This window comes from Suncus etruscus, chromosome 17 (genome assembly GCF_024139225.1).
Source record: "Suncus etruscus isolate mSunEtr1 chromosome 17, mSunEtr1.pri.cur, whole genome shotgun sequence".
Taxonomy (NCBI): Eukaryota; Metazoa; Chordata; class Mammalia; order Eulipotyphla; family Soricidae; genus Suncus; species Suncus etruscus.
This window is the reverse complement of record NC_064864.1, coordinates 60,962,700-60,976,673: the sequence shown is the minus strand read 5'-3', so window position 1 is coordinate 60,976,673 and position 13,974 is coordinate 60,962,700. Positions and strand designations below refer to the sequence as shown.

General features: G+C 47.8%; 1 protein-coding gene across 9 annotated transcripts in view; it reads left to right on the top strand.

Annotated features, from left to right (window-relative positions):
- The first annotated feature begins 329 nt into the window (after positions 1–329).
- Positions 330–13,974, top strand: part of ABLIM1 (actin binding LIM protein 1) — a 172,108-nt gene continuing 158,463 nt past the window's right edge. For all 9 annotated transcript variants that reach the window (XM_049764455.1, XM_049764448.1, XM_049764450.1 and 6 more), the window contains exon 1: positions 330–467. In XM_049764455.1, the coding sequence (XP_049620412.1) occupies positions 452–467 (16 nt within the window). In that variant the 5' untranslated portion in view covers positions 330–451. The remainder of the gene's footprint in view (positions 468–13,974) is intronic.

Sequence of the window (13,974 nt, the reverse complement as noted above, 5' to 3'; positions counted from 1 at the left end):
CTCCCCATCCCACCTTTCCTGGCAGTCATAATCAGACCACCAGAGGGGGGCTGGGGCCCATCATTTGTGTGTGTGTGGGGGGTCTGGACGCCAGGAATGCACGGCAGTGTCAGTGCCCAGAGATTAGCACGGAGGAATTTTGCATTTGTCTGGGCAGCAGCAGCTGGAGCGCGGCGGTGCGGCCCAAGGGCAGAGTCCCCGAGCGAGCGAGCGAGCGAGCGAGCGCGCGAGTGCGCTGGGCGCGGCCGGGCGCGGTGGCGGCGGCCTCGGGGCGGGCACAGGCGTGCGGGCTCCGAGCTGGGGGCGGGATTTTAGAAAGCGGCGAGTGGGTGCCCGCGTGGAGGCCGCTGTGCTGCCCCTCGCAGCCTCCGAGCTGGGGACCTGCGCACCCCGGGACTTGAACCCTGCCTGACCGAGCGCCGCGCGCCCGCGCGCCCAAGAGCGGGTTGCCATGGTGAAGGAGAAAGGTAATTTCGCAAAATCGATCGCGGGGCCGGGCGGGCGCAAGTTGGACGGGGCTGCCCGGCCCCGGCCCGGCCTCCCACTGCGGGGATGCTCCGGGCAAACGTGTTTATCCCGGGAGCCTCTGTGTCGCCAAGTCGGGGTCTAGGTGCCGCAGAGCCTGGTTGTCCGAGGCGCAATCTCTTTCCCCGGCTTCAGCAGCTCGGGCTCCTTGGCTTATGATTGTAGTGGAATTCCAGCCCCTGTGGCTGGTCTGTCTCCCTCCCCCTGCCTGCTTTTCCTCCCATGGATGTGCAGTCAGTTGTGAGGAAAGGGCTCTGCCCCGTGTGGATTATGGAGACATCATGACTTTTGGGAGGGCTGACAGGCAGTTAGAGAGGTTTCAGACTTTACCAACCATCTTTCAGGGGTCTTTCCCAGCAACCCTCCAAACGCCTTCCTAAAGCTGTGGGTGGCTCAGGAGGCTGGGGCGATAGTACTGTGAGTAGGACACTTGCCTTGGTCCCTGGGTTTGGTCCCTGGCACCTTATGTGGTCCCCTGGTTCCTACCAGGAGTGAACCATGAGCACAAAGCCAAAAGTAAGCCCTGAGCACTGCAGGGTGTGCCCCCCCCCCACCATAAAAAGATAAAGCGCAGGTCAGATGTGGCAAATCTCGTCGTGAGGTTGCAAGAAAAGGATCATACATAACTGGTACCGGTCTACATTATGTATGTCCTGGGCGTGGTCTGGGATGGATGGTAGCTTTTTTGGAATGGAATTACATATTTTCATTTATTAGTTTATTTGAGAATGCAAAGAGCACAGCAATCCTTGGCTTTCGTAACTCCGGGGGAACGAATATATGAATTGAGTGTATGTTAAAGCAGTGAGATGTTGCAGAATCTATTCCCCCTTCGTTCCAGAAGAAGTTTGCCCGTGGTTAATGAGTACGTTTCTAGACAGGAATCGGATAGATTGGAGTAGGCAGGAGTGCCAATTCGATTATTTTAGGATTATTTTTCTGTAATCTGATGTTTTCCTCCTAATAAGCTGTCTTGGGAGCCTTGATCAAAGGATTTTATAATGTGAGTAACCACCCTTGAGTTTTGCTCTTGGGGTTCGTCTACCTCATTTCTTCTCATGGGATGAACTTTTCTGCGCAGAAGCTCGCTCTTTGGATCTGTGGGGATAAGGCATCTTTTCAGTGATACTTTCTCCTAAAGCCCCATAGGGAGTAAGCTGGAGGTGACAGTGCTGAATTCACATTGGTCCTTGTTGCTGGAAACCGCTCAAGTTTCTCATGTACCAGGTGGATGGAGACACAGGATCCGGACAGCTCCCAGCTGTCCTGTTGGGGACCTCAGGTCAGAGAGGTTGGCCTGCCTCTGCTCTGCCCATCCCCAAGATTCACTGGCTTTAGTTTTGGTCTCGCACTAAGCAAGCAGTGATGAGAGAGAGATTTGCCAATGGAAGCATGCTGAGGAATGTCTGTCTCTGTCTCTGTCTTTCTCTCCTCTCCTTCTATACACCCCCTTTCTGGAAGGCTCCCTGGAACATTGACAGATGTTGATATTGAGTAGAGGTCATTTCTATTGTACCTCCCATGGGTCCAGAACCTGGCCCTGAGCACTCTTGCTAATGGGTCTGAGTGGGTTTTCCCCATAGGAGTCACTTCTGAGTGAGAGGACAGAGGCTTCCAAATGCCACTTGTTGGATCCTTGGTCCCGGCCTTGGTGGATAGATGTGGCCGAGGTCAGTAGGGCCCAGGGAGTGGCTCTTTTTAATTCGCTGCACACATGCCCTGGAGCTACCCGCCTGCCTGCACATTTGCTTAACTAGCCAGTAGCCACTTTCCTGCTGGAACACTTTGCACAGGCCACTGAAAGGTCACATTCTCGTGTTATCTTCACCCTTAGCCACTGATTAAAGGCTGTTTCTTTTTTTTTTTTTTTTTTTTTTTTTTTTTGGTTTTTGGGCCACACCCATTTGACGCTCAGGGGTTACTCCTGGCTATGCGCTCAGAAGTCGCTCCTGGCTTGGGGGACCATATGGGACACCGGGGGATCGAACCGCGGTCCGTCCTAGGCTAGTGCTGGCAAGGCAGACACCTTACCTTTAGCGCCACCGCCCGGCCCCAGCTGTTTCTTTTTTGAGGCCTGCGTCAGTCCCGCTGTGCTTCCAGCTCTCTGATTGCACCAGCCTCACTCAACAGCAGAGGAAGGCAAAAGGTTGTTTTGTTTTGTTTTGTTTTGTTTATTTTTGGCTTTGGCTAGTCCAGTAGAGCTTCCCTGGAAAGAAAAGCATTTCATCACAACCTTTAAAGGGGACAATGGGGGAGGAGCTTGTAACTCTAGTACTTCTCCTGGAGAACAGGAAACTGGGCTCAGACAGGGTGAGGAACTCACTCAAGGTCACACAGCAGATGAACGAACCAAGCACTCATCCGGTGGTGCCTTTGTCAGTGAGTGTCCCTTATAGTGCTTGATACTCATGGGTTTCCCTTAAAACTCAGCATGTAGTCACATGTCTCTCACTGCTAATGCCAGTGGTTGTCCTAGCAGTGATGCTCCAGCAGTTGCATTGGGTGGGTCAGGCGCAAAGCTTGCAGACTGGGGCACCATGCTGAGGGTAAGGAAGCCTTTGAGGAGGAGCTGAGAGTTTCTATTGTGCCCATCCCTCACATGGGGCTTAGGTGGGTGGCATCCTTTTATCTCTGACTGGCTCTGGCTCTGACAGACAACGTGGGAGAGGAAGCTGGCGGGGTCCTGGTGCCGTGGGGCTTCAGCTTACACTCTTTGACCCTCTTATCTCTTGTTGTCTGAACCAGGCGTCTGCCCGCTTGCAGCTGCAGACACTTATTGATCTGGGCATCCTTGATGAAATGGCTCTTTCTCTGATGCACCAGGGCGCCTTGCCCTTGCTGGATCCTGTAGCTGGGAAGTGGGAGAGAAAGAGAGAGATCTTTGTGGGATTTGTCTGTCACTAGCTGCCTTCCTGAAAATAGTCTTCACCACATCAACTTCTGGAACTTGCTCTGCTCATTTAAAAGCTCTCTCGGTTCATCTTCTTGGTGCTCTCCTTGGAGTTTTAAAAATACACACAGAGGTGATGGATTGTTTCTTTTTTTCTGTGAAAGCAGGACTAAGCCAATACTGGAGCAAGGTTATATAAACACTAAGTGAGGGATGCTCTTGGTTGGGAAAGCGCGTGAGAGCCCAGAATCCAGCGGAGAGGGAGACCTCTGCAGGTCAATAGGCTTTCACATTCCAACCAGTCACTGTTTTGTTTCCTGCTTTCCAAGCTGTGCAATGGACCAGCACGCTATTTGGGGAATCAGTGGGGCCCCAAGAAACTCAGTCTAGTTCTCTCTTTGTGTCTGGAACACATATGCGCATAAGCCCCTGATGCTCCCAGATCCTTCACCAGCTCAAAAGTTGGAATGACAGGGCACATCAGCAAAACATTTGCCTTGCATGTGAAAGGTCCGGAAGTCCTAATTTTAGCTGCCCGGCGCAAAGAAATGAAGAGGCTTATGAGTTCCAGCAGATGCTTTAAAAAGTGCTTTTAATACTGACCATTATGAATGGTCAGGGTCTATGAATTCCCACCAGAATCAAAGACCTCGTGGGTCCCTCGTTACCCCCTTATATAGGATGGGAAGTGGGAGGGGAAGAAGAGTCCTTGAGGGCTGGACTTCCGCTACGATAACACCAATGATTCGTGAGGTAGGGGTAGAGGTGGGGCCGAGGCAGTGACGACTTCCTTAAGGGGCAGGGCACCCACCAAGGTTGGTGGGGGGGGGGGGCTGATTTCCCTTTTCAATCCCCACTTCTTGTACTGGAGGCTTCTAATCCTAGAAGCCAATGTGATTTTGGGGCCTTTACTTTCTGATATTACTGGTCATAATTATTTGCATGAGCTAACCCTGCATGGGCCAATGGCTACCAGAAGTAAAAAGGCTTAGGAGGGGCCCCAGTAGGAGTATTAGATAGGGGAGAATTCCATGCCATAAAGACCATAAGGGACCATTTAATAGCTTTGTATCTTGGCCAGCTACTCTTGATGGTGCTTGATTTTGTTTTACACATTTGAAATTAACTTTTGTGAGAGTTTGTTATTTCTGTTTAGCCCTGCTAGTTTTGCTTTTCCAGTTACCAATTTTCCTGCAACTTCTGAGCCCTACCAGTAGAGTGCTCAGACCTAGGAGTGCCTAAGAAATGTATGCTAGGCAGAGGGATGGGCTCTGTTCCTGGGATGATGTTAATGTTGGGGAGCACTAATGCTGGGATGCATAAGCCAAATTTTTACCACATATTTATATCCGTTTCGGAGGTAAATACCCTGGGCTAGAGGGATCAGGCAGGACTTTTGAGCACTGAGTACCTTCTACCTGACCCAGGTTTACAGATTTGGTGCTGTTATGAATAGCAAACAGAAGATTTAAAGCTAAACGGGATTACCTTTTGACATAAGTACAGGTAGAAGAAGCAAAGGTTAGATTACCTAGTGAGACAGGGACAGCCAGAGGCCAATTTCCCCCACCCCCAAGAGGGAGGCAAAGGCTGAGGTTTTGCTTTACACACCCATTCTGGCCCCCCAAACACACACATGGGAAGTAGAGGACCGGAGGTAAGCAGTTCGAGCCCTTCCTTAGCAAGTGCCAGGGAGAGCATTTTCAGAGTTAGTGAGTGCATTAGGGCTGAAGTGTGCCCGCCAGACCCGTATCTTGAGAGGATCCTCAGTGTGCTTCACTTTTCAGGTTTTGGATGGAAGGCGTGAACCCAGGAAGCATGCAGTTCACCTTGACAGCAGTTCTTTTCACATAGGCTGTGAATTCCACAACGAAAATAAGGAGGTTTCTGCTTTCTTTTCTTCATTTTTGCAACTTAAACAGCTGTTGGGGTAGAGAGCCCTAAACTCCAGTTGCCTTTCCTGCACTGGGTTAGACAGAGATGAAGAAATTTTATTTTTATTAATGACTGTTTTACTTTTTAACATTACCAAGAGAAGCATAATTTTTGCTACCTGCTTTAACCTCTGGGATAGATAGGCATAATGTTATTCTTAGTAGTTAACTTGGCTTATTAATTTCTGCGGCCTTTATTTTCCCCTTATAGTTTTTTTTTTTTTTTTGATGACCATTTTGCTTTAGAGATTTCATTACCCTAGAAGTTATTAGAGGGAACGTGGTCGAAGATCAATCTTCTGTAGCTACTTCAGGCTGACAGGGGACTGCAGTTTCAATCTCTAGATAGGGTGAAATCTCATATTTCCCTAAAGGAGCAGTTAACTGGTTTACTTTTACAGTTTTAACACCTGAAAAGGATTAGATTAATTATACAGGGGAATATTACTTAACCCACTCAGGCCTTGGAGCAGTAAATAGCACAACTTGAATGGCATAGCTGTTCTTATTGTCTGTAATGATAGCACAAATTAATTAACAGAAAACAAAGCATAATAGCATTATGAATAAACAGTTTTGAGTTACTTCAGTTAGACTAACATTTGCATTTGCAATTTATGATTTGGTTTAATACAACTAGTAAGAGCATTTTTACATGAGTTACTTTAAAGAAGTGGGTTTTAAGTTAGGCCCACTAGAATTTTAATTAGCTACCAAAAATGGTTTTTCTCTCCACCTTTACCTTGTACCTTACCCGGTATTTGAATAACTTGGCTTTTTTCTTTGCACATATACAGCACTGTTGGAGAAATCTCCATCTGGGGCACCCCCATTACTTACAGAGCTTTTTTGAGGATAGGTTGTGGACACTGCAGGTTTTTCACAGTCACTCAGGTTTGGCTGATGAGTTGGTCGGTTCAGCATGAGGTTCTTCTGGCTGGGCATCTCACCCTCTGCAGGAATTTTTAGAGGTGACTTGTCTGTTCCACTCCTCTCCAGGTTTGGAAGAGACTGACCTCGAATTCTCTTCTGAGCTTGAGGGAGAGAGCAGGGCCCACAGGCTGTGATAATCTTCTAGGAAAATCTTCAATTTCCTTACTCAGGCCATTTATTTCAGTTTCTCGCCGGTGCCTGCTTGTCACACCGCCTCAACTCCAATTATTCCTCTGAAAGAGGGCTTTGGGGTTCCCTTACTAATTTTTTTGATTTTCTGTTTGCATGAGGACTACTCCCCATGCAGAGAGAAAAGCCATTTGCTTGTATTCTGTGCAAAGCAACATGATGCCATGACATAAATGGTACTAAAAGGTTCTGGGAGAAGAGAAAAAGCAAATATTACTTAAATTACTTAGATAATTTTAGAATTTTTTTTTTTTTTGCAACGAAACATTTTATACATTTTTAAATAAAACCATGACCAATTTTATAAAACCTCCTGTGATACAAATATTAATGTTCTTGGTAACATATAATGAAAAATTGCAAAATAATATTTTAATTATGCTTAATTCTAAATATAGAAATTCACTTAGTTTTCTAAACAGAAAACACCAGGAATTTACGTTACACAAATTAATGTTGAAAACCAGAAAGAATGAATACTTACTACTTTTGGTAGAACATGCTTAAAAACATTTACATTTTTTTTTAACCTAGAGACATATTAATAATTATTTAGATTGATTATACACATTTTTATTACACATTTTTAATTTTTTTTTACACCACTTTTTTTTCTGCATGCAAGGCAAACGCCCTACCATTCGGCTCCTTTCTTTTTTCTCCCCCTTTTTTTTTTTTTTTTTAAGCTTCGCCACTCATTTTTTTGCAGTGGTTTCGCTGCTAAAAATTTTCATGTGCACCGAAAAACAAACAAAAATAACAACAGTAATTTGCAACATTTTCTTATTAATTTTTTTAAGAAACCTTTAAGTTAGAAATTTAAATGCTTAAAAAAAATTTTTTTTTTTGACTTCCAAACCATTTGCTAGATTTTTCTTTGATATGTAAATGACCTACATTCCTCAGCCAGGTGGAGCTGGGAGGACAATAGTTTGCCCTGGGGCGTGGTGAATTTCTTCACCACGTGGTGAGTTAAAAAGCATTTTTTTTTTCTTTTTCGGCTAGAAAAAAAACGGCCAGTTGCTCTTTTTGGCCTGAACGCATGGCAGGATAGTTGGGGAATTGCAAAGTTCAGAAATTCTCCAGGAAAATTTATTCCCGATGGCCATTTGAGAAATCTGGGATTTGCAATTTCCAACACCCCCCGCCAAGTCCCTAGTGTGGACCTTGCATGCGCCAGCTTCCTGGTTGGGTGGGGAGCGGGTTAGGCGGGTTTCGGGCGCCCTCTCGCCGCGCCGCGGGCAGCGGGGGTTGCGCGTTTCGCTGCTGGGACGACTGACGGGCGAGGGAGACGCGGGCTCACCGGCGGTCGGCCCCTTTCCCCAGGGGTCGGCCCTTGAGAGGGGGTCGGGCTTGCGTCCCGTGGTCAGACCAAAAAAAAAAAACATAGAACACACAGACAAGAAACAGACAGACAAACAGACAGCGTGGCGCCACAAATAACCAAGCAAAATGCGTTCAAGTAATCTCTGCATTCCACAATAAATCCTAGACAGACAACTATGCCAATGACCAAGTTCTTGAGCTCCAAAAATCACAGACAGACAACCTCTTCAGCAGCTCGGAACGTCTTCCAGCTGCTCTTACTAAACCCCTGGGGTACCACCAGGGTCGTGACCTAAGCAGCCAAAGTTCGTCAACCTCTTGCCCATCTGGTATACGCATCAGACGGGGAACCACACACACCTGGAAACGCATCAGGTGGAAGATTCCTTAGTCACCCGGGGGGACTTTAACCCCCCTATGAAACAAAGTCTGCTTCTACTCGGTTTCCACATCGAGCAAAGAGCTCATAACATTTGCCAAACCACCACAAAGCTAGCTTCCCACTGGACACAGAATACAACATAATCTCAGACTAAGACAGACACGAAGCAAAGCGTGCTCACACACACACATACACACATCAGAACTCACCAGACACCTTTTCATAGCTTTGTGCCGGGCAGAATGAGTGAGGACTCCTGGTGGCTCGCCAAAATGAAAGGTCCGGAAGTCCTAATTTTAGCTGCCCGGCGCAAAGAAATGAAGAGGCTTATGAGTTCCAGCAGATGCTTTAAAAAGTGCTTTTAATACTGACCATTATGAATGGTCAGGGTCTATGAATTCCCACCAGAATCAAAGACCTCGTGGGTCCCTCGTTACCCCCTTATATAGGATGGGAAGTGGGAGGGGAAGAAGAGTCCTTGAGGGCTGGACTTCCGCTACGATAACACCAATGATTCGTGAGGTAGGGGTAGAGGTGGGGCCGAGGCAGTGACGACTTCCTTAAGGGGCAGGGCACCCACCAAGGTTGGTGGGGGGGGGGCTGATTTCCCTTTTCACATGCAGCTAACCCAGGAGAAACCCAGTTCTATCCCTGGCATCCCATATGATTCCAGCCTACCAGAGGAAGTTTCTGAGTTTAGAGCCAGGAATGACCCCTGAGTGCCACTGGATGTGCCCCCCCCCAAAAAAAACCAATCAATAAAGTTTAAAAAATGTTAAAAAAAAAAAAAAGAAAAAAGAATTGGAGTGACAAGGCCCAGTGCAAGGCTGCTGTTGATTCTTCAGGCTCTCCCCAAATCCTTAAAATGTTCACCTGTCTAGAAGCCTGCTTTGGTTACTTTCCTCTAGTGTTACTTTTAGATCCACCTGTCACCAACTCTTTCTCCATGGCAAGCCCCAGTCGAGAGCTTTGCACACAGGACCCCAAATCCCTGCAGCCCTGAAAGTTGGTGGTACTTCTCACCTTCAGTAGATACAGGAGGAAGGAGCTGGGCTTCTGGATGTCACTTGTCACTTGGCTGGGGGTAAAGAGCAGCCTTTGTCCCCAGACTTTGCTGACTTTCCCCATAGATGGAATGGTCCTTATGCTTCTCCACCCTGCTGCCAGGATGTTCCCATTGTGAGATGATGGTGGGCGCAACTGATCCTCTCCAGGTGAAGCCTGACCCTTCTCCCAGCTTGCTAAGGAAATAGTCTGCTCAGTTTTATTTGCTCAGGAACCTCACGCCACTGTTTCCTTTTAAAGCTCTGCCAGGGCCAGTCCATTCTCTGCATTCTTCTACAATGGCTCCATGCACCCCAGTTAACACCTGGGGAAAGAAAACAGCTTCCAGGTCACCCATGCGGCTTCTGTAGGTGTCCTGGCCCATCAATGGTCCAAAGAGATGTCTGGTAGAGCTGTGGCAAGTGCAGTGGTTTCTGGAGTCAGCTGACCTACCTCACTCCAGATGCTGTTCACTTGCAGTCCTGGGGGAAGTCTGAGACAGTGGCTCTTCCCCAAAGTCCCCAGATGGCAATCCCTGCTCTCCTGCTCCTCTTTTCTTGGGCTGGGGAACACTTCCTTCTCTCACACTCCCCCCCCCCCACACACACCTTCTTGCCTGTTCAGGTTCTAGCCTTACCTTGAAGAGTCCCAGGCATTACAAGGATCCCAATGAGCAGGATACTTTCTAAGGATCTAATGGGCTGTTCCCCATTAGATGGGGTATTGTGGGTTCACATCCCCCATGCTAATCATTGGGATTGGTAACCAATACACACTGCTCTTGCTTCTTTGGGGCTATACCCTTCAGTGCTTGGGGAAAACACCTAGCAGGGATTGGGAGGTCATATGGGATACCAGGAACAAAACCCAGGTTGGCAGCCTACAGGGCAAGTACCTTACTGAAATTTGTTTCTCTGGAGGACAGGTCTGGGTTTTTGTCACCCTGGGCCCAATAGTGCACGTGAACCATTCCTGCTACTTCAGTGAGAAACAGAGGGGTGTTTCCATCCCGTATCTTTACCCCACAACCCACTCTGGGGACCACAGCCTGGTGCCAAGAGCTTGTTGCACTGTTAGACACCTACCACATGCTGCCCTCTGCCATGCACAGAAAGTGTTTCCCTCAAAGAAGAAAAGGCTTCCTGTCTGCAGTTCTAGTTCAGGCCTGCTGAACACGGACAGAGAGCAGGAAGGACATGCTGACTCTAGTGCACCCTTGAGAACCAGGTTTGATGTGGGATGAAGTCAAAGATGTGCAGATTTAGAGCAGGGAAGCAAGTGGGAAGCAGAGCCAGCCCAACTGTGGGCCATGTTCAAACATTGGGAGGGTGCCCCCAACCTGCCCACTGATTACCTGGCCAGATGATCCTGAGAAAGAAACAACTGACCTGCATCTTATAGCCCCTTCATTAGAGACATGCACCAGAGTGGTGCCTAGTTTCTGCAGAATCAGAGGTGCAGCCCTCTACCGAGGACAGCTCCTTGGCATCTGATCTGCTCTGAGAAGAGCAACCCCCTTCCCCCCCTCGCCATCTTTGTCAACATCAACATAGCCCTGGACTGCAAAGGAAGGTCCTATCCTTTTTGTCTGTCCAGTGCCAATGTTGAAGTGATGTGCTATTTTCTGAGCTACCCCCAGAGGACTCTGCACAGGTCTGGGGATGTATGTAAGTGGGGTAGGATTTTCTCCCCACAGAAGCTGAATCCAATCTGAGTGCTCACAGCAAGAACTAGCTTGGCTTTTTAGTTGTAGCTTGATTTCCTGGTGCTGGTCTGTCAATGACTCACAGTGGGAGATTGAGGTCATTCTCAGGTGGCAGGACCAGCTACTGGACAGGTGACTTACTTCCTCAGTAGTGGGGAAAGCCAGTATTTGCAAGCACAGCCTCAGTTCTCTGAAACATTGTGTTCATACAACTATGATTGATAGTGTAAGATGACACCCAGCTATTAATCCAAAACAAAGGCATTTCCCCATTTTTCTTTTCCTTTTCACCTAGCCCTTTTGATATGTAAAAGCCCACCTGGATCTGACTCCACCCTTCCCCACCCTATTGAAACTATACTGAGAATAAAGAAAAGGCAGTCTGGCTTGGCATGCTCAGAGATAACCACGATGCGTGAAGCAAACTGACTCCATGACTGGCTTGGTTTATTAATTCTTCGCGGCTACCCTACCTCCTTCAGACCCATCCGCCTGGGGTGGAAATTGGTGCGTGGGTGATTTTACAACGTGTGGGATTTATTTTACAGATTGGTTCAATGCACCCTGGGGAATTCTTGGAATGAGTTTCCAGGGAATTTTTCCTCTCAGTTCGTTTTATTTTGAGCAACCACACCTAGTGGTGCTTGGAACCACACTCGACCAGACCGTGTCCTGAGTATGTAACCTAAAGCTTCTGCATGCAGATTCTGTGCTCTAGTCCTCTTAACCATCTCCCAGCAGCACCACCCCCATCCTGATCTTCCTTTTTTGTTTTGCAATGCCAGAGATGGAGTGCAAGTTCTTGTACATGTAAGGCCTGTGTGGTGCCACTAAGCCACATCCCTAGCCACAGGGATGAGTGTCTATTCCACTGCAGTCAAGCAGACTGGCTTGTTGGAATATGGGAATTTAGCAGTGAAGATGCTGCTGAGTTTCCTAATTCCCTCTGGCAAATCACTTGGGCAGAGCAGTGGTTCTCAGAAGTCAGGAGGTGGCAGAAACCCTGGGGGCTTGTTAAAACTGGAAAATATGCTTAGGGCTTCCTGAGTTTCTGATTCTAGAGGTGTGAGATGGGCAGAGCTGGGGAGGTTATATCCCTGCCAGTCCCCAGAGATGTTGCTGCTTAAACCCCTGATGCTCCTAGATCCTTCACCAGCTCAAAAGTTGGAGTGGCAGGGCCGGAGAGATGGCACATCAGCAGAGCATTTGCCTTCATGCGGCTGACCTAGGAGGGACCCAGTTCTATCCCTGGCATCCCATATGGTCCCCCAGCCTGCCAGGGGAAAATTTCTGAGTGCAGAGCCAGGCGTGATTCCTGAGTGCCACTGGATGAGCCTGGATTGTGTCATGTTTATGCTGGCACAAGCAAGGTGGCAGTGACTTCTGTATTTACCATGCAGACCTCCATCAGGGGAGAGTGAACTAAGCTGACTTTTCTTTCATTCCCCTGGGCACCTTCATCTCATTCATATCACACAGATAGCACTGGACAAAGCCAGCAGTGAGGCCTCACATGAACTTCCCTGCATGTGGAAAGAAGCTGTGTTTGACCACCAGAGGTGTGAAACCCAAGGGACCACAAAAACAGCATCCTCCTTAATCCTTAAAGGGCTGGGCGGCTGGTTCACTAAGATGCACAAAGCTTTTTGGAATTCTTCAGTTAAAGGGTTGCATTAGCTTTTAACCCCCAAAGTCTACAAGCCCTTCTTTATAGCTTGGTGCTTGCTTCCACGCAATGCTCAGGGGACCTGTTATGCTCAGCCAACCAGGCCAGAGAGTTGAAGTTAGTGAATGATGAGCATGGATGGGTAATAGTGATACTGAAATGTTAATTCAGAACCTAATAAGAACCTAATAAGAGGTACGCAGTCTAGGTGGAGCAGCCAATCAAGCCCAGTTCCCTTCTAGCCAGGAACACAGAATCAAAATAAAGTTTTATGGAACTGCTGGCTAAGGTTTGAAAGATGAGTAGGAATGCAAACTCTTGGATAAAAGACATGATCATCTGTATTAGTCACTTAGTGTAGGGAAGGATCACAGGAAGTGTTCGTCAGGGCGGGCTTGCGAACCAGGATGAAAGTGAGAATGGATAAAACTGAAAGTGGTACATACTGACATGGCCTAAGAAGATGGAGATCAGTGCTCACTTGTGATAGGGAGAAACCAGTCTCCCTAGGCCCATGGAACCACGTAGACCAGGGGTCTCAAACTCAATTTACCTGGGGGCCACAGGAGGCAAAGTCGGGGTGAGGCAGGACCGCATAAGAGATTTTGCTTACCGAATATTCGCAATAAAAAATCGCATTAGTAAGAAAAGAAATCGCAAAAAATCGCATTAAACATTTGCATACCCCGAACGAAACTGCTCAGGGTATGCAAATGTTTAATGCGATTTTTCTTACTAATGCGATTTTTATTGCGATTATTCGGTAAGCGAATAATCGCGAATACTGCGCTATTTGAAGGCCGGCCGCGGGCCACAAAATGTTGTATGAGGGCTGCAAACGGCCCATGGGCCGCGAGTTTGAGAACCCTGATGTAGACCCGGTGACTAGACCTTCCAGCCTTCCATGGGGACTCAAAAACTTGGACTTTGGTATCAGATCCCTAAATGTCTACTGAAAAATGAATGATTCCACTTTCTCTTTTTAAAATGTACTTGTGAAGGGGCCTGGAAGGATAGTACAGTGGGGTGGGCACTTGACTTATACACAGTGGACCAGGTTCAATCTCTAGTGCCCTGAAATGGTCCTCAGGGCACTTCCAGGTGTGATTTCCTGAGTGCAGCGCAGGAGTATCCCCTGAATATCATTAGATGTGGCTCCAAACAAACCAAACAGGTCTGTGGACAGGGAAGAGTGGTCGGGGGCTTGCCCTGAGGGTTGCGTCCTCATACGCCAGACACAGGTCTCATGTACTTGTGCATGAAACAGGCTAAAACGTGTCTCGGGAAACAAGACTTGCATTTTCTTTCTATTTTTTTTACTCTCTTCTATTTTTACATTTGCTGGTCATGCTCCATTGAGCTGGTTTCATTGCAGTGGGC